The sequence below is a fragment of the Eupeodes corollae genome, chromosome 3 (assembly GCF_945859685.1).
Source record: "Eupeodes corollae chromosome 3, idEupCoro1.1, whole genome shotgun sequence".
Taxonomy (NCBI): Eukaryota; Metazoa; Arthropoda; class Insecta; order Diptera; family Syrphidae; genus Eupeodes; species Eupeodes corollae.
In genome coordinates, this window is record NC_079149.1 from 20,522,306 (window position 1) to 20,544,030 (window position 21,725).

General features: G+C 34.5%; 1 protein-coding gene across 1 annotated transcript in view; it reads left to right on the forward strand.

The window, feature by feature from the left end:
* Window positions 1-21,725, forward strand: part of LOC129948994 (chondroitin sulfate N-acetylgalactosaminyltransferase 2) — a 34,326-nt gene that overhangs the window by 1,650 nt on the left and 10,951 nt on the right. Inside the window, exons 3-5 of the mRNA XM_056060166.1 lie at window positions 4,008-4,238; window positions 4,376-5,314; window positions 8,329-8,474. Of these exons, the coding sequence (XP_055916141.1) occupies window positions 4,008-4,238; window positions 4,376-5,314; window positions 8,329-8,474 (1,316 nt within the window). The remainder of the gene's footprint in view (window positions 1-4,007; window positions 4,239-4,375; window positions 5,315-8,328; window positions 8,475-21,725) is intronic.

Here is a 21,725-nt window from a genome sequence, read left to right on the forward strand (position 1 = left end):
ATTGATGGTCGAAGACATAGCTCTGGCAATGTGACCTCGAACGAGTTTTATCACAAAACTGTCAGTTAGCCCCGTTGTGTAGGACCTCGTTGGAATAGTAATCCATGTAGGAAGATTCAGTTGTTCGATATAAGCCGGTACAGCGTCATAAAAACTGCCGCTAGAACACCCGAAACTTCTCCATCTGGGAAGGGACAACGTTGAACCACACAGGACAACCATAAACGATCATTGGCCGTATGAGGGCCATGTAGCAAATTACCTTCACTCTGGGGTCAAGCCGACTGCTGTAAAACAGCCGTTTCGTCAGAGCGAAGGCTCTTCTGGCCCTGGTCAGAGCAGCATTTATATGTCTCTCGAAATATAAATACTGATCTAACCAGATACCGAGGTACTTTACTACACTTTTGCTAGCTAATGGCTGCCCATGAAGATCAACGATGACCATCTTGCGCCAATTCTTACACGTATCCCTCGTGGTCCCAGCCAACAGAGTCCGGAACAGAATTGTCTCCGACTTCTGGATATTTATTTTCAGTTTCCAGTCGTCGCAATATCGCTGAATCTTGTTAAAATCACGCTGCAAGAGAATTCTAATAACCTCAACCTTTTCGGGCCGTTCTGTACCCAATTAGATCGTCGGCGTACGCAATTGCCTTTGTAAGACTACCTATCAGATCGCTGGTGTAAATGCTGAAGAGAATCGGCGAATTCACCGCTCCCTGTTGAAGACCATTTCTAATTGAGAATGTTGTGGTAGAAGTAACATTGCCACTTTTGACAACAAACTTTCTTCTTTTAAGCATATCATAAAGTATATACAACAATGGCTTGCTTATGCCAAGCCTGCTCAGTTTTAGGTAAAGAACCTCTAACCATACGGTGTCAAAGGCCTTTTCCAGATCAACCAGAACAAAAATAATAGTGCATTGTTATTTTGCTTTATTCCATTGGATATTAGAAACGCGTTTAGACGCAGCATGAATTGTGTCATCACCGGCCTTAAACCCGAACTGTTTATCCGGAAATATTTTGTTATCCGCAGGCCACTTAGTTAGAGCCCTATTGATGTTTTTTCGAAAACTTTGCTGATACCGTCGACACCTGCTGACTTTTTATTTTTATTGAATTGAAGTTGAGCTGAAGCTCAACTTTCGTCCTTAACAAGGGACTTGCTCCCGTTTGCTCGGCATTTGCCAAGGAATCGTCATGAAACCGCATGAAACCGCGGTTCTCAGATCGCCATTGTGTCATATCATTTCGAAGGTAAAAGTGATTAAGTAGGGCTCTATTTTCCAGGACGTGGTTGGGGCGAATGCTAACATTCACCTTGTCTAAAGCAGCACCCACCGCCTCCACTTTTTCCTTCGGATCTTCATTTATGTAAAAGTAATCGTCAAAGATGGCTTCTTCTGGATCTATTTGCGCTGTCCTGAGTACGTCCCTGTTCTCTTCAGTTCTTTGGAGTTTCAGACACGGAAGGTCATTATCGTTCTTTTTTCTTGTCTCAGTACTCAATTAGATAACCTGTAGTTCTCCTTAATCAACAGATTGACAGTTTTTATTGACGACTTCAGTGTCCTTACCTCCAAGTCACGTGGGTCTGTAAGTCGTCTGTACATGTTTTTGTCCGTTCCATCGTTCGTTTTGTTGTTTCATCCATCTGTCAGGTTTCTGTTATTTGGTGGAGCTATGTCACTCGAACCATATTCAACGCTGTAAAGATTTCGGCTAAGATGAAATAGTTTTCTTCCAAGCTCAGTTTCAGTTCCCTAAAAAGAATCTCGAGTTTTGAAGCCGCATAATATATTTACATCCGCTTCCCTTGAGTGAGAGAGATACATACAACGCAAACATCTAGCGTCTTGAGCTTTCGCAATTCATTGTTGTATAGGACTTTATAACTAATGCCTTTCCGTATAAAGAGAGCAACACCGCCCGCTTGAGTGGAGTCGGGCCGGTCTCTTCTTACGATATTGTAATTTTTATGAGTCAATTTGTGTTTATGGTTTAGCTTAGTTTCGCTAGCCATTAACACTGTAGTCTTTTCACAATTGGAACATATTGGCTCTTCGTTCAATCCTAATCAGTGAATTTAAATTTACAGCTAGGACTTTTAGGCGCGTCTCCGGCAGCGTGCCCATTATGGTCTAAATTGCGCCAGGCCAGGCAACAAAAAGTAGATATGATCTAACCTTTTGCCTTGCTCCTTGTGATTTTCGACTTTACAATGAGAGAAAAATCTTTTGCCTTTTTTTTTTTTTAAATACTCGTATAAAGTTACACAAATTGACAGCTAAACATTTTTTAAGAATTGTATAAGTATTGGACTAAAAAGTTTGTATCTATAAAAAATTAGGGTCTGCAGATTTGATCTTAAATCAAAAATAAATTAGTTTATTTTTCCACATGGAATAAAAAAAAATAAAATTGTGTTTTGACTGATCGAGATCAAGAATAAACTGATTTATCTTACCCATGGAAAACCGCATTAGTTTTTGATCTTATGAATTTATAAGGTCCCCATTTGATTTTTTAAATGACGTAAATGTTGAAATTCAAATCCACATGAATGCAACCGAGATGATGTGATGAGACTTCAAAATAAGTCACGTTTGTTTGACGTGTTCCTTAACACTAAATTTCTAGTTTTGACATATGTTCAGACTAACACACTGTTCACATCGGATACTTTTGATGTGACTTATTTTGACATTTGATTTCACTTCCATGAATTTAAAAATAAAATTAAAATATTTTTTTTCATTTCATAGCTCCTCCTTGACTACTTAAGCATCTTGCACATGAGCTACGAACAGTGGCTGTTCGCATATTTTGACTTTTCTTTCACATGAGCTTTATTTCTATTCACAGACAGCGACGAATTGTCAATTTATAATAGTTTTAAAGTTAAGTTGAGCGCGAATTTATTCGTTGAAGTGTGGATGATACGTGGAACGCGAATAGAGTTTGACAGTTGTCAAATTGTTTTTACAAAATTGTCTTGTTTTAGAGAACAAAATGAAAATTTGATTATCCTAACATAAGTGTCAATTGGTTTCTTATAATTTAAATGTGTTTTGTTTGAAATTGACTTTTTGAAATGTGTAAGAACACGTTTGTTTGTCCATTCGTTCATTCGTTGTTCATGTGCAAGGCCCTTAAGTGGAAAGAAGCTACAATGTAAAAAGTCAAAGATCAATTGCCTAAAAATCACAAAAATTCTGAGTAAATGAATAAAATTATGCTTTCTGGACAGTAGCATTTTTTATTTTCATGTCGATATATTTTAAATGGTTCCCAATTAAATGTTTTTCTTTGAAACGTCATATAACATAAAAAGTAAATCATGTCACGAAATATAAATCTTCATATTTCTACAAAAAACTAATGATGGTGCTATTTTGAAAATCAAATGTCAAAATTTGACATAATAGTTCTGTTCGTTTTGCTTTAAGACTAGAGAATTTATTATCCGAAGCAAAAGACTTCATTTCCAAATTTCCCGCATTCCTAACTCACTTAATCAAGGAAATACCACTCACACAATAACGTCCAGCCAGATAAAATGCATAGCTCTTTTTGACGCCTAAAGGTAGTTCTGCTTTTATAACTTCATCAAAGTAAAAATATTAAGTTGAGTTTCTAATTAAAATTCCTATATTCTAATTAAAACTCCCAATTATTTCAAATCAAACCCAATATCCATTCTCACATCCTTTATCTACTATGACTATCGTAGCTCTGACTAAAGAACAAAATGAATTCCTTTGTATGCGAGATTCTGGAAATAGAATAAAAGCTTCCTACACCTTATATCCTCATTCTCAGAAATATTGTTGATTCTTCAATAGGAATATGGTATAGAATAGATTCAACCCAAAGGAAATTGCAGTCAGCATACATTTCTTCTTTATACGAGTAAACCTCTAGCATATATATCAATATCTCAGTATCTACTCCTTTAATATCTGCATCCTTTTGTCCTTTTTCGCACATCTTTATAGAGTTCAACAAAATTCCAGTGATATCCGCTGTTGCCCAACACCATCAACAGCATTCGGTGCCAGCCCCAGCAAACCAGCACAAGTTACGAAATATCAACGCCGAAAAAACTGCAGCTGATCAAAAGGAGTACATCGACTTGCTGCGTCAAAAGGAAGAGGAGTACCGACAGGAAATCACTAGACTGACATCCGAAATAAAATCTCTGAAGCTTCAACTTATCCAACTTCGTGGTAAGAGGAGTGTGTTCATAAAACTTCCAACATGGCTTCCACTATACTATACAACTGTACTGTATTGTGTTAATGCTTTTGCTTGGATATATCAAGGGTATCTCATAACATCCGTACTTCCTTTTCTCATTTCGCAGGTAATCAGCCATTTAACTTCACCAACTCGGTGGCACTTGGTCCACAGTTAGAGCTCCTGCAACAGCTTCCATCGCCAAACGCAACAACCACAGCAGGGCATCACCAGACGGGAGCAGCATCAGCCGGCTCCTCCATCTATGATTGCAGCAGTTATATACGGAAACAGGTCGGAGCTGCAGAGATCCTGCGGGGGCTTCCTTTGAACAACGAGTACGAGTTGATTCCATTCAATCATTTCACATTCAGCCGAGTGTATCCCATCGAATTGGGACTGGGCAAACGGGTGGTAGAAAAGCCAATTGGCTACAAACGCAAAGATCTCCTGGATGCCCTCGGTAAGGCCATCGAGAGTCTGAATAGAAATGTCAGTAGTGCTGCCAAGACAAATATGGGCAATGGCATCAAGTACACCTTGGATGATTTCACAGAGGGGATCTACCGTAATGAACCCACAACAGGAACACAGTATGAATTGTACTTCAGGACAAAGGAGCTAGCACATAATCCAACCAACAACCATCAATTGGGTGGTGGACAAGGAGCAGGAGGAAGTGGAATTGGTGGCAATAATGGTGGTGGAGCCAGTAATTCTGGAACAAGCAACTCTGGCAGTGGCACAACGAAGGTTGTTGTTATGAGACCCTTCGCACCATTGCAAACGATACAAATGATTGGCTTTCCAAAAGTTCACGATAAAGAGTTGATTCATATAATATTGCCATTGTCAGGTCGAACGGCGACTTTCCAAAGTTTCATAGATAAGTTTGTGAAGATTGCTTTAAAGAATGACCGGAGGGTTCATTTGACGGTTGTGTATTTTGGTGAAGATGGTTTATCGGAAGCGAGATCTATTATGAGTCGAGTGCTAGCGATGAAGAATAGCGGTGGAAACTCATCGAATTTGAAGTTACTGGCACTTAACGAAACTTTTTCAAGAGGTAAGTTTTCTGATATTTTTTTAACAGAGTTTTGTATTTGATTTGTTTTTATTTTACGAAGATAGTTGAGTAGGTAATCTTTTTCAAAAAGGTTGCTTATATCGAATTATAAGTTTTGGAAGGGTTATCACAACAAGTGAACGTGTTTTGAGGGCAGTTTTTGATGAGAACTTAAATAAAATAACAACTGATAAAAAAGTAGCAAGATATTATTTTGCCAAGGTGATAAAGTTGAGAGGTCTGGTAATTGATTGATGACAACTAACAAAATATCAACCTGGTTTCAAAAATTACAACTCTTTACATGTCTTGATACTTGAAAATTATGGGAAAGAACCAGAGGCAAACATTTTTTTGACAGCCCAATATTACAGTAGGTAACTTAATTGTTATGTTTTAAATTTGATTGAAGAGATATTAAATAGTTGAAGTCACCCGATACCTTCGCTGCAATTTCAAAACGATGTGTACTCCACTTAAATCATAAGAAATGTTAAGTCTGGTAATTGATTGATGACATAATTTTAAATTTGGTTAAATTTTCAATTTTATATACCACCTACAGAATATTAACTTGATTTTAAAACGTACAACTGATTGCATATCTTGATACTTCAAAATTATGGGAAAGAACCAGGGTCAAAAATTCTTTTTGACGGACAAAATATTACAGTAACTTAATTGTCATGTTTTAAATTTGATTCGAGATATATTAAATGTTTAAGTCGACCCAATACTTTCGTTGCTATTTCAAAACGATGTGTACTCCACTTAAATCATAAAAAACCTAAGGGTCAGTTGCAAATTTCAATACTCAACCCGTGCGTGGTTATTCAAGTTTCAGCGGTGGTCGAACTTCTGATTATCATTCTCCCAAATGTGGCAATTCTACTCATTAACGAATCCACTGAAGAGGAAATGTGCCTTGTCACTGAAGATAAAAATTCGAAAATTGATCCACTGCTGCTCTTTCTTACCAACATTCTGACCATTGACGAACGTTTGAAATGGTCAAAAGGATCTAATTTTTGAGTAAATTCGTAATGTTCATCAACGAAGAGCAAATTAAATTAGTCTGGAAATTGAGAAATGTCAAATGAAATAAAGAGAAAAAATGCTTGACGTTTAGGTGTGGCTCACATTCAACATCGGAATTTAAAATGTAATCACCCCTTTTATAACCTTTTGGTTTTTGATAAACGACAGCTAAATTCAATTCAATTCATCTGTGTAATGTAATACTCATAGGTTTCAGACTTAAACTATGATATCCATTTTCTAACGAATTTGACGTTTCAATCTCAAAAAAAGAATAAGCTAACAACAAAGTTTTTAATATTCGTTCCTTTATGTTTGTGTTGCTTGCTGATTTATATGGCATTTCCGTTTGCAAACTTTAAGTTGCACGCAACGTAGCTGCTTAGTAGGTGGCAGCCTTAATGTTTTGCTTAAATACCAAACTTCTGAGGTGCGTTCTTTTTCTTCGCCAACAATTTACTATTAAAAATCATTGACTTTAGTTGTTTCTAATGTTCAGGATTGTTACTTATATAATTATGTATGTGAATTTGTCATTAACAGTTCTTCAGATAATTGTTGAATTGAATAAATAGTCAGGATTTCCAAAAACAAACAACTCAGCTCATGATGAGGATGGACTGTCAAAGTGTTTTCTTTTACAAAATGCAATGGTTTTTTCCATCAAATGTCATTTTCAAAAGTGAAGAAAAGAAAATGTATATAAATGTCATATTTACATATTGTAGGTGAAAAATTTAAACTCCAAAGTTGAGACAAATTCTTTGTAAAATTAATGCAAATAGTAGTATTTTTAATAACTAGTTGTAAATGTATATTTGTTGATTCTTTTTGTCTGTCAAATCATATTTGTGATTGTTAAACAATTTCGAATTTTCAACATCAAACTCTTCGTCAAGTTTAGTTTGACATAGCTACAATAGTTAACCATAGAATCAAAGCCAACTAGAATAAAGTTACAAAATCCTCCACCTTTTGCAATTCATGTATCGTGAGCATGAACACGCCATTTTAAGGATTAGCTATCACCTTCGTGAACTTTTCGACTGACAGCAGATGAATAGAATGACAGTTCTTGTTCTAAAAGTTAAACAAATCTGTTTTTAGAATTTTTAAGCATTCACACGTAATGCTATTTCAGATTACCAATCGAAAGGCAACATTTGATTTTATTCTGTTTTGTTATAACATTTCATGAATGTTAAAATGTGTCACAAAATGGGAAATTTAAAAAGAATACCAGGCTTCATAACAGATAGGAGATAGGGAAAGGTGAGTATTTGTCATTAAACCCCATATTATGGAGGAAACATTTTCCGATTCAATTGGATTTTTATCTGCTGCTGATATGTTCTCTTAGGAAATCACAATCATAAAAACAAACGATTAAAAGTGAGGTTATATTTTTAATTTTGTTTAAAATTTCATACAACGCACGCAGCGCGTTGATAGGCACCTACTTATGTATGAACCAATAATAAAATAACGTCGAATACAAAAATTCAAAAGAAAATTTAATTATTTAAAAACAACATTTAATATTCGAATGCGTGACAGTAATTTCATATTCCTTTAGGGCGATAATTTCCCATAAACTCGTATTTAATCGAAATATCATACAATTTCCCTTTTCATGAATGTAAAAGTACCAAACACACGCCATCCGGGCGGTCCTGTTTTATGTCCTTTTCGCTGCGTTGAGTTCGTCCGCGGCGTCCGTCAGGTGATGTCGGTTTTGTCCGCAATGCACGATTAAGGATATGACACCCAGGAAAAATGTGATCCTCCAGTTCATTTGCAATTTTAATTAACCTTAACCAATTAATTATTTTTATTTTTTTTATGGGTTTGTGGAAGGGAAGGGTATATATATTACCCCAAGTATCATCATTTTATCCTTTTCCTCGATTATGCCTTGGGATCCAATTTGATTTTAAAGCTTTATGCATTTTGTTGTTTGTTTGTCATTTGTATAGCTAAAGGACTACGCGTGGGTGCAGAACGTGTTTGGGACAAGGACGACAAGAGCAAAGATGTCCTTTTGTTTATGTGCGACGTTGATGTTGTGTTCAGTGCCAAATTTCTCGACCGATGCCGTTGGAATGCAAAGGCTGGCAAAAAGGTAAGCGCATTTGCGTAATTTATTTAATTGCTTTTCAGGATTGAAGCACCCATCAGGCTGCTATTTATATATAAATTGTATGTGTACGTTCCTCACGTTAGTGATGATGGCGCTGGTTGCTCGGGTTCGGGCGAAAGTAAGAATACATGGATAACGGTGTAGCGATGTCAGTTTGTGTGACGCCGCGACAACGACGACAAACTTCGACTTTTCTACTTGCAAGTTTAACAGAATGTGTGCGTTCTTTTTTGTGTCGTATTACGTTACTTCAACGTTTAAGTTCTTTTCCGTCTGAAATAAAAAAAAGAGACCTCTGGTGTACAAAAAGGGAGGTACCTCAACCTTGTAGTGTAGTACACATAAATATACCACAAAGAAAGCTATTAAGTGGGTGGGAATTTGTAATTTGCTTCGGGTGATGAATAAATACAGTGCCTTATTATATTTCCTGCTGCTCCTGAGTCGTCCTCAGTCAGAATTATACCTCTTGCCACAGTCTGCGCATCACCCGCTTCCGAAGTTGATGGCGCTCGTGTAGCTGCTGCTGCCACCACCACCTAACGATGACAGCGACAACGACAACGAAAACGACAACGACGACATTCATGCGTTTTCGCCAAGTTCTTTGTGAAGATTTACAATTGTTATAAATGTACGAGTACGTATGCCCTTTTGGGTCTATTATATCTCCACCCTCTCTCATGTATACATAGGTTTATAACGGGCATACGTGGAGGATTCTTTAGGGATGAAGCTCGTATAGGAACTATACTAAATTGGTTACCCAGATAATCGCATTAATTGTAATGAAGTGCTGAAAGCTGAACTCTGGTGGTGTATGCTCGTACTACGTATTCATATGTGGAAAACGTGCGTTATTTCAGCTTAATTCTTGTATTTTATATATATTTGTATACTTACGTATATATAGACAGACAATATTAAATGGAATATACAATACACCCTCGACACAATTCTCTCATCCTTTTTTTTGTAGCTATCGTAAATTGTTTTTGATGGTGTGATGATGCCATTAAAACAATTAACTCTTAGTTAAATTGAATGCAACTTTACGAGTCGAGGATAGGTAGAGAAGAAATGGGCAATTGTTGGTGGGATAAAATTTCATCTTCTTATTTGAGGGGGTTTATAATAATTCTTCAAAGGACCACATCAGAGAAAAGACTGCAAAACAAAAATATATAATGCCTTATAGAGTGAATTATATTCAATTGAATTCGCTAATGACCTTTCCTATATACGAGAGATTGATGACTTCTTATAATGTCGCAAAATTAAATTAACCACGTTCTTGAAATACAAAAAAATAATCCAACATTTTGGGTTTCAATGAGAAACCATATCTTCTTTAAGAGAGTAATATATAATATATATTTCATAGTTTTATCTGTCATTTGATTCATAGAGTTTGTTTAATTGTCACCTAACTGTCATTATAAAAAACAATCATGCGAACTTTGACAGTTGATAGCAGCCATATTGCTAAAGCTAGATCAGCTCAGAGCAGAGCCTAAACTGTCATACATCAAATTGTGTTTCTTTTTTAAGCCTAGTACACTGCTGATGCGAATAGAAAATTCCCATACATTTCGTTTTTCAGTACGCTACTGAACGGCGGAATGTGTCATTTTCTTTCTCAATTGCCCGGCATATTAATTGCTTCCGAAATTTTGATGTTTAATTTTTGTATTGAAAAAAAAATTATTTACTCGTGACTTTCGGTGTTTTGACTTTGATTTAAAATTTAAAATAAAATGGATTTGTCTAATATGTTCCAACAATACATTTCTGAATCAGAAACTCAGGATGTTGAAGATGTTATTGGTGATGTGCAAGAAGAGATGAAGACAGTGAACTTCAACTCCAAAAAAATAAACCAAAGAAGAAACAATGTTAACCCTTCGGAGGGAAAAAGGGAAAAAAGAAGTGAAGCTATTTTGAAGTTGGAGCATAGGCTTCACAAAAATAATTCAGCCGTTGCCAGCCTCTGGAGTAATAAAGCTGCAGAAATGAAAAAACTATGTACTAACTTCTCAACAAAATGTTAATAAATAGAATTCTTTTCCACTTTTGTTTACCAGCAGCTGACTGTTTGGACTTGTCAATTGTTTTTGACAGCTGACAGAACTCCCCACAAATATTTTTCCGCTGTGGTTTTCGTTTTCATTTTGCTCTGCAGGCTTTACCTTTGAACGTTCAGAGTTTCAAATGTGTGTTTCTTTTTTCGTTCTGATTGTGTTCTGAGCTTGTTCAGAGCGTGATCTATGAGCTCAGAATAAAATAACTGAACCGACCGAGTTTAATGCTGAATAGAGCCATTTGACAGGTAAAATTGAAGACAAAACAATCAAACAGTTAAAATAACGCAAGAAAATAGTCGGGCTAGTGCGAAAACTAAGTTTATAAAAGAGGCTGGGATGCAACCCACACTGATAACTTCCCATATCCCATCCCGTCTGTCGATTTGTCTTGCTTAAAAGTTTGTCTATAATGTACTCGTATCAATTTTTACCAAATTTGCGTACCATTTTTTGTAGATTATATTTTTTATGAAAAAACGGACTGTTGGATTTTTATATAAAAATTACTGAATATCGAAAACAATATTTTCTGTGAAATAAAATAAGTTTCAAGCCAATATTTTTAAGTTTTGAAAAGCTATTTGAGTCGAAAGTAAATTTTTACGAAGTTTTAGTATTGTTTTTTTTTTAGAAATTTATTTTTTGTAAAAAAACTGTCAATTCGATTTTTTAAAAATTTTACCAAATGTTGAAAACAATATTTCTTATGAGATAAAATTACTTTGAAGCCAATATTTAAATTTAAAAAAAAAAATATTTGAGTCGAAAATCAATTTTTAGCAACTTTTATAAATTTTTTTTTAGGTTTTTATTTTTTGTAAAAAAACTATCAATTCGATTTTTCTCAACATTTTTCAAAATGTTGAAAACAATATTTCTTATAAGATAAAATAAGCTTGAAGCCTCAATTTCAAGTTTTTGAAAAGATATTTGAATCGATATTCAATTTTTACGAACTTTGAGTAATGTTTTTTTTTAGATTTTTATTTTTTATAAAAAAAACTGTGAATTAGATTTTTCTCAAAATTTTATCAGATGTTAAAAACATTATTCTTCGTTGCCCAAAGTTGTTTTGGAGATGAAATCGTATTTTAGTCGTAAAATTTTTGAGACGACAATTTTTTTGTTAGTTTTTTTGATTTATACAAAAAACAGTTAAATGGATTTTTTTCAAAAAATATACTTCTTTGATATCACGTTACAATATATTATATAAAATTTAATTCAAGTCTCTAGCATTTTTGGTTCGTAAGATATTTAGGGTTAACCAACATTTTCACCTTTATTTCAAACTACTTTGGTAAAAAACCACCCACGCAATTTTCTTGAGAGCCCTTTCTGCATCTTTCTGCCTTATTATCTGTGTAACAAAATTTAATTGAAATCGATATCTCTTCTGGTTCTTGAGCTATGGACGACGAAAAAAACGTCGCGAACGTACGGACGTACGTACACACGCACGCACAGACATCTTTCTAAAAATCTTTTATTTCGACTCTAGGGACCTTGAAACGTCGAGAAATGTCAAAATTTTCAATTTGACAAATCGAACCCATTATAATAACTTCCTATGGGAAGTTAATAAGAAAAAACAAATATTTAAGATATTATTGGTTTTATAGGAGGCTTGAAATGAACGAGTTTTAGGTGTGTTTCAAAAATAATTCTGACAGTTAAGAACACACTTTGTTCAGAGGATGTTGAGATCAAGCTTGATATACGAGGACTCTGTTCACAGTTCTATTCTATTAAAAAGAAAAAACACAAATTTGGTGTTTTCAAATTAATATGAATGGAAGTGGCATTATTTTGATGGCCAGCTTCAAACCACATAAGGGACTTCAACTTTGAACTTAAATTCTGTCCAATTTAACTAGTTAATTTTTCAAGTTTTATAAACTTCAAACTCAGAACTTTACTTCAATAACTGCTACTTTCAGTTGATCTTGCAAAAACTAATAACAAACAAAATTTTCTAGAAAACACTCTTCAGGCAAGCTACTTTGAGGTCCCTTATGTGGTTTGAACCTGTCCATTATCCAAGAACCGGACTTTGACAGTTGATAGCGACTTTATTGTTGAAGCTAAATCTGTCAAATTGCTTTTCATTTTGTATTTCCAAATCAGCTTGGATGGATAAAGTATAAATGTTAATGATGAATTTATTGTATCGAAATTGATGTTATGTTGTGCAATTTTTCGCACTTTGGCCATTTTTACAGTGGTTATAATCGTCCTACCTACAAGACGCAGCGTTTTGTTCCACTGGTTTAGTAATTAAATGAACAAACACCACTGGTACGCAAGATCTGACGAGAACATTGTTACTGTACTCTAAGAGCTCTAAAATTGTCAAAGGTTTAATTGAAATTCCAATTAAGTTCTTGGAATTTCAAAGGAGGTCAAGAATTTGCATGGAGGTCTGCAAATTTCAAAGGAAGTCTGCAGATTGTAAGGGAGGTATTGTGATTAGAATAGAGCTCTAGAAATATCAATGGAGATTTTGATGTTTTTAGGCAGGTCTGGAGATTCCAAAGGAGATCTTGAAATTTCAAGGAGGCATAGAAATATCAAAGCAGGCCTGCAGATTCTAAGATAGATTTGGAAATTTCAACAAATTATTGGAATTCCAAAATCAGTCTAGTATTATAAAGGTAAGTTCTCGTTATGTCAGATTTCAAATGAGGTCTTCAAATTTTAAGGCAGGTCTAGAATTGTCAAGGAAAGTCTTGAAATTTTAAGAAGGTCTAGAATTGTCAAGAAAAGTCTTGAAATTTTAAGAAGGTCTAGAAATATAAAGAGATGTCTTGATATTTCGGGGTGATCTGGTGAACCCAAGAGAGTTCTTGAAATATCAAGGGAGGTCTATAAGTTTCAAAAGAGGTCTGGAAATATCAAGAGAGGTTTGGTAATATCAAGAAAGATCTTGATATCAAGGAGGATCTCCAAATTTCAAGGGAGGTCTGGATGGTTTTTTTTTGGTTAGGATATTTGATTTGAAATTTTTAACTAAGTCAACCATTATTTTGACGATTCTAATAGGAAATTGTTGAGTCGAATTGAATTTAATTTTGTATTTTAGGGGTTCACAAAAAGAGAAAAAAGACCTAAAACTTAAATTTCTGACAAAAATGTGGTTAAAATGATATCAACAAACGCTGCAACCAAACTCAGTCTGTTTAGTGTCATAATAGGTTTAAATGGGACAGTGATACTTAGGCTGTAGGTTTATTGTGAACCTTTGTTGTGTTAAGTTGTTTAATCTAGCTTAAGAGCAGTTTTTGTTCTCTACAGTTACAGCTTTGAAAAAAATTAAAATATGACATTTTCCTTTGCCAACTTTAAGTTGCTAGCAACTTAATTGCTTAGTGTGTGTCTGCCTTTACGTCTTACTGACAGTTTCACAGTTTTGAATTAAGTTCTTTTGCTCACGATAGCCAACAAATTAGTATTTAAAATTGTTTACTTTTGTCAGTATTTTTTGAAATTTCAAGGAAGGTCTTCAAATTTCAAGGCAGATCTTGAAATATGAAGGGAGGTTTTAAAATATTAATGCACATATCGTCGAAGTTATGAACTTTTATTGTCAACCAACAAATTCAGCATACTTACTTACTTACTTAGGTCCTCAGCCCTGTTGAGTCCGTTGGGAACCCCTTAAGGGGCATAGGGCCTCTACTACGTCTTACCTATCCTGAAGAATCAGGAAACTTCGCCCTTGCAAATTTAGCTAACTTATGTATATAGGGATACATAAATCATTGCCCGGGGGCAACCACGAGAAGGTAAAGCAAGAACTTTAACATGGCAAGAAAGTGGCATTGCTGGCCTAAACCAAGTTTAAGGACATCACCAACTACCCGATCCGCCATGCCGCAGGCATTCCAAGGTGTTGCTACATTAGTAACTCTTCCAGCTCTTCAAATTTCTTCACAGTCTTAATGATTTCTATTAGTCTAACATTTTTTGATTGACAAGCGATCACTTATCGTAATATAACTTATAATACTTTAAATGACTTTTGAGTTTGACAGGTGTCAAATGTCATTGCTTTATATAAATTTGTGTTCAACCAAGTCTCTACGTTTAACTGTTAATAATTTAATTTATACAAATAGTTTTTTGCTTTAATTAAAATGCGTCATGGTAATATTGTACTTGAACTCTATTCACAATTAAGTCCTTACATCAATCAATAGCCAATAGTATGTATATACAACGCGTTTCGTAGAACTATGTAAAATATAGGCATATTGCTAAATAGGTTTATCATCAACAAATCCATATCAGAGCTAATACAAGCTTCATTAAACTTTATACCTTCCATTGAATCCCGCATATAGTTTTCTCCACAATTCATCATCGAATATCAACATATTAGCATTCTGGGTGAGAAGCTTATACACGCAAGCTTGGATCTAAACCTTGTTACATTTTGTATACCTACATACACTGCACACCTTCCTACAATATAAATCTCAGCGTGCATCTGTTCTGTTGGCACTTCTGCGAAAACTCATAGCCTACGATTATACCCGCTCTTTGTATACTCACGATTTAAAATAACTTACCAACCATCAGCTCACTCATCAATGCCAAACACATCCTTTATGCAATAAACTGCAAGCAAATATCTATAACGTCTACAAGTCTAGAGGTATAGGCAAAAGCCTATAAGGCTTACAACTCTCATGGGGAAAACAGGCTCGCTAGGAAAATGCACTTCCCGCACAAGAGCATTTCCAAACAGAGTAGAGTAGGTTCTAGGAACACATCTGTATACAAAAAGGCGATAATACCTCACAGCGGAATACACAATTTAATTGCACAACATCCCCACACTTGGTCCTTCAAAACTGGGATATGAGAAGCCCGATCAACCAATCGACACACATATACAACGTGTACACTGTGCAAGCAAGGACCAAGCGATAGGTTGAATCCTATATATTCTTCTCCATTGGGCCCTCCATTGTGTATTATAAGCTCCTAGACAGGGCCAAAGCAATCAATTGAAGGCTCTGACGGCGTCATTAGGGAATTTATCTATAGCTACTTATTAAAAGCTAAACAAAACCTACATCACCTTTTATCAAGGACCTATACGATATGCATGAGGAGTATCGGTTTAAAGCAGGAGTGAAGGAGTGTTCTGCTGCCTTCTATACAAAAAGGTCCTTTTTCTGCTACACCAGAGAAGAGCCGTCGTCGTTGACATCATAACGACATCCGCGGCAGGGAGTTGTTTCACAAAGATACTCGTACATTGTGTCTTGTGCAGAGTGTAATTCACTGCTCCAACCGAAAAATCAACCCATCATCAACGAAGAGACCGGCCGGCAGAGCCACTCTAAGAGGTATGGGTTCCTTTCTAATAATGGGATTAAAACTTTTGTTCGGGCATCATTTGGGCTTTTGCCAAAAAGGTTAGAGTGTACTACAACTTACAGGCAATTCACAAGTGTCCTTCGACCAGCTAGCCAACCATATTCTAACATATAAACAAACATTTCAATCTATAGATAGGTCTACGTAGGTCCTCATAAGGAGGCAAAGAAATGTAAAAGCCTGGAAATTAGGAAAACACTAGAGACTCAGAAATGTAAGTACCTTCTATAAACTCTCACTCGCAGACAGAAAAATGAGCAAACAAAACAATGCTGCAAAAAAAAACTCATCGGGATCTGGTATAAGAAGGACCTCATCTGCAGTGTGTGTCTTCTATATATGTAATGTTTTGTGTATCTTGTATTCCGTATCTATAAGAAGCTATAGGAATAGGCTAGGCAAGGCAATTTCCTTCCCTTTCAATACTTCTCGTATCGTATACCTACTTTTGAACCTATCTATATTTTTAGTAACAAAAACACTGCACATATTCGTATAGAAAGATTCATATATCTACATATATACTTTTGCTATAGGACCTCTTCAATGCCATCTCATCACACAGTCGTCGTCGTCGTCGTCGTCGTTGTAGTCATTACCACAAGAGTTCAGAAAAAGATTGAAAAGGATGCTCTGTTGCCTTTTATCTTAGAGGTAGGTGATGGCTATACTTGTAGTATGTGTTGTGTTGTGTAACGGTAGCAATGGCCTTAACTATATACTTGTACTCATACCAAGGATAGGGAATTGCAAAACTTTACTTAAGAGCAGTTACACAAGAGGCTCTATGTTGTCAATTTAGCTTTTAAGCTTTTTTTTTACTATTTTGTTTGTTCTTGACTGAGGAATAGTGTTGCCAGGTGCATAAGTTTTCAAAAATTAGCACTTTTTCAAAAAGGAAATAAAGTTGAAAAATTGTTTCATAAAAATTGGGCAAACCATACGTCTTCTAAGAAATTTAAGCTGCGGGCAAGATTATAGTTAAAAAACAAGAAAGACAGAATATGACATTCGGTTGACATGTCTAATTAAAACGTCAAAATGATTTTTCTTCTGCCAAAATCACACTCATCCAAAGCGATCACTGAAGCTGTTATGATGGGCTACAATTTCTCTATGACTATCTCCTTGGCTTCTTCCTTTGAGGACTCGCCTGGCTTGTCCAAAGCACTGATGATCTTCTTGATGTTAGCAGGCTGTTTATCAAGTTTTGATAGCCCACTGTTGTGGTTTTATTTAGTGAAACAACGATTCCCACATTGTGGAATGTTTTGGCGCAAATTTTCCTAGCCCGCTGCGACTTAGCCTCCACTAGACATTTTCTTTCATACTTCTTCTCCTCCACAAATGATTTTATCGTCTTTCTTATACCTCCCAAATCCTTGTGATTAAACAGAGTTAGCGAAAAGTCTTTCTCCAGGTAGTAAGCGAAAGCGTCAAACTAATTTGTGGCGACGAGTTCAAAAACGCATCCCTTAGAAACGTCATTACGAACTATGAGGAAGTCTTTTTCGTTCTTGGGGTCGTCACGCCAGTAGCCATAGTGAAGCGTTTGAAATTCTGGAGGATGATAAAAAAAACCGCCAGTGCCGCTTTTTATTCTCGACGTTGGCAAATTTTCCCCCAGTTTTTACTAGTTGCCACGCAGCTCCCCCAAAATTTCCTTTTTTTGTTTTGTAACTTCCCATAGGAAGTTATTCTAATGGGTCCGATTTGTCAAATTGAAGATTTTGACATTTCTCGACGTTTCAAGGTCCCTAGAGTCCAACGTACGTCCGTACGTTCGACGTTTTTTTCGTCTTCCATAGCTCAAGAACCAGAAGAGATATCGATATCAAATAAATTTTGTTATACAGATAATAAGGCAGAAAGATGCAGAAAGGGCTCTCAAGAAAATTGCGTGTGTGGTTTTTTTTATCATAGCAGCTTAAAAATTTTGGTTAACCCTAAAAATCTTACGAACCAAAAATGCTAGAGACTTGAATTAAATTTTATATAATAAATTGTAACGTGATATCAAAGAAGTATATTTTTTGAAAAAAATCCATTTACCGGTTTTTTGTATAAATCAAAAAAACTAAAAAAAAAAATTGTCGTCTCAAAAATTTTACGACTAAAATACGATTTCATCTCCAAAACAACTTTGGGCAACGAAGAATATTGATTTGATATTGATATTGATTTAAATATCTTTTCAAAAACTTGAAATTTAGGCTTCAAACTTATTTTGTCTTATAAGAAATATTGTTTTCAACATTCTGAAAAATATTGAAAAAATCGAATTGACAGTTTTCTTACAAAAAATAAAAACCGATTAAATTTTAACAAAAGTTGGTAAAAATTTAAAAAATAGCTTTTCAAAAATTAGAAATATTGGCTTCAAACTTATTTTATTTCACAGAGAATATTGTTTTCGATATTCAGTAATTTTTATATAAAAATCCAACAGTCCGTTATTTTATAAAAAATAAAATCTACAAAAAATAGTACGAAAATTTGGTAAAAATTGATACGAGTACATATAGACAAACTTTTAAGCAAGACCAATCGACAGACGGGATGGGAAGTTATCAGTGTGGGTCGCATCCCAGCCTCTTTTTGTTTTTTTTTTCTTTTCCATATTCTGTAAATAAAAAACAAAGGGAAATAATTCTTATTTTGTTAGAAAATTGTATAAAAAATATATCTTACCACGACCAAATTTATTTCAAAATAAAACATTTGGTTTGACAGCAGCCATCAGCTGTTTTGTTTACATTAATTTGAGCGCTGAATGTTTCGAAAGGTTTGTTCGCTAGTTCAACTTTGAATTGCTGATAGTTTTCGAGAGGTTTTGTATAAAACTTGTGGTTTAGGAAAACTTGTAGTTTACAAAAATGTATGGGAAAACTTGAGTTTTCCATATAGGTTTTTGGCGAAAACCGATAATTTCGCCAAAACCTATTGCATTTTAATTTTAGCTCAGTGCATTCAGAGCATTAAATTTGTGCTTTGTTTTTGTAATGACCGTGTTCAGAGTGCATTCTAATACATCATAATGTAATAACTAAGCTAAATCCTAAAAGCCCATCAATTTAGGTTTTAAGCTAAGTGTCAAAATAATAGGTTTAATCTGTTCTATTATATCGACAGTTTATCAAATCTTAAACGTCCATCCCAAATTATAGGCTTCGGCACATAAAAGCCGCTGTGTTAAAGGTACGTTAAGGTTATTTAAACGCAACGTTTTTTATTGTGACACTTTAGAGAACTCCACGCATAATGGTGTATAAAATGTGAACATTGATAAAATTCTTAAATAATTTTTAAAATGCCAAATCATTTGACTTGAGGTTATGGTTTCTTTTTAAACAAACTGAAATATTTGGATCTTGATTTCTATATAAACACAATTAATTTGTTTAAAACGTCATGTGTCATTCATTTTTAATAAATAATATATTTTTTGAACGCGTCTAATAGCGGAAAATTAATCTGCTCAGTTTCGTTAAGCTTTGTTCATTTTCACAAAATTGAATAAGACGTCAAACGTCAGATTTGAAATCTATTTTAAATGGACACTTAACAGATTTGTCGTCTGTTTTTCAATTAAAGTTTTTAAACGATTATTTAAAAACAAAATTTAATTCCACCTCACTTATGGTCTGTTTCTATCGATCAAGGGAAATGATTAAAAGGCCCACTTTTAACGAGTTCAAATTAAATAACTTTTTAAATAAGAAAAACAATCGCCATAGAATGAACTTTAATATTTGACATTTGTTTAAGTTACAACGAAGGCATAATTATTATTATTGTTCGTTATCGATAACTTTTCGTTCAGTTTTGACGTTAGGTCTTTAAAGTAACTTTAAACAGTAGCAAATAAAAGCGGTCTAAGGTGATAATCACGATAGAAGGATGGATGGAAAGTATAATATAATAGTGTAATCTATTTCGAAATCATAGAAATGTGACATATTATCGAAGTCATAAAGCGGGGTACACATTATAGATTCAGAGATAGAAATTAGTCCAAAATTAATTTTGTTTGACTTAAAATTTAACTGAACTGAATGCGGCAATATTTAAAGTGTCAAAGTTTTATTGATGGTTTGAGTTGTTTCAGTTGTTGTAAATGTCATATAAAAATGTGTTTTCATTTTAAAGTATTATGAAGCCCAAATTATTAATTGACATAACGTCTACAAGATGTAATTTGTTTCAATATTTGGGCATCTCGTCAATTTGAGTTTAAAATTGTGTCGCCAAACTTAAATATTAAACGAAAAAATGTCAGATCGCTTAAAATCTCGAAACATCAAAAAAAAGCGTAATAAATATGTTTGGCTTTATTTCACTCTAAGAAAGTGAAATAAGGCCAATTTTTAAAGTGCGAAGTGAAATGAAACAGAATAGTTTGCTTGAACACCGTGCGTATAAACAGTGAAGGATAATGGAAGGGCATGTTGACTCCCTGCAACCCCCCTGCTTGGGCTCACTATAGCATTTGGGGCAGGTACGGTGTTGTGTATTGGTTTGAATGCAAAGAAACTTTTCAAACACCCAACTTCGCATCTACTCGAAATTCTTTGGCGATTCGAAGCAGAGAGGTTTTAGAGGGTTAGAATTCCCCAAAAAAACCAAAAATCTTTGTTTAATACAAAAATTTTGGCGTTATGACATTTTTAAACTTGACGTTATAACATTGACACCTTGTTGTGGGTGATATGACATTTTATTTGGGCATTGTCGCGTTTTCTTAGTGATATTTTCTACAACAGTTCTGTTTTTGAGCTTTATGTCATTTTACGATTTTTCTTATATGTCTTGGTTGACATAAAAAAGGATGGAAATTATAATCGTCGTAATGCCCAAAATAAATGTCACAAAAACCAAGCCTTATGTCATAAAACAGAAATTACAAATTTTCTTGCGCAAAATGACAACTCAAAATTTGGTTGTTCTTTTATTTAATATTTATTTGGTGGTTACGACATTCGTTTTGGGTTTTTAGGCCATATTTTTATACATTTTTGGACTTTGTGACCAATTTTGAGATTTTTGACATTTAAGGATTCGGGCGTTAAGTTTTTTGTGGTGGCAAAAAGACCTAACGTATAAAATAACTCATTTGGCAACAACCAAAAAATAGAATACAAATGGAGCACCAAACTCCCTCGCTTTTTCATAAATAATGTTGGTGCTTAAAATTAAAAAAAAAGAATGAAAATAAAAAAAAACTAAGGAAGGAAACGGAAAAGATAACAACTCTTCTCGAAAATACAAACTATTGGAAAATATGTACGAGTATATTTTAGCACTTTATACTCCCTCTGTCTATTGAAATAACAGGCAAGCAAGCTATCAGGCAGGCATCAGCAGAGCCTCTAATCGAGTTCTCAGGCCCGTTTTAGAATCAAAAAAGTAAAGAGGCCCAATTTTGAAAAGGCATTAAAATAATTCCTTTCTTTTTCGCTACAGAGCTTGATTTACAGGATAAAGCTCAATTGATTCTCTTTTTTGATTCAAGTAAAATATTGAAATATTACATTAAAAAAAGAAAAATTCCGAAAATGTTGTGTTGTTTTCAAACTTTTAAAAGTTTTCGGCTTATGTTCTAAAACATTTTCTTAAGTATTTTCAGTTCCTCTCTTTTACATCGTTTTTCTTTTTTAAATCACAACTATGATTGAGATTCCATTTTGTTAACGGTGGCGCCCCTTAACGATCAAATCCAGCCATGAAAACTTTCAATATTTCTTTAGTTTTACGCTCCAAT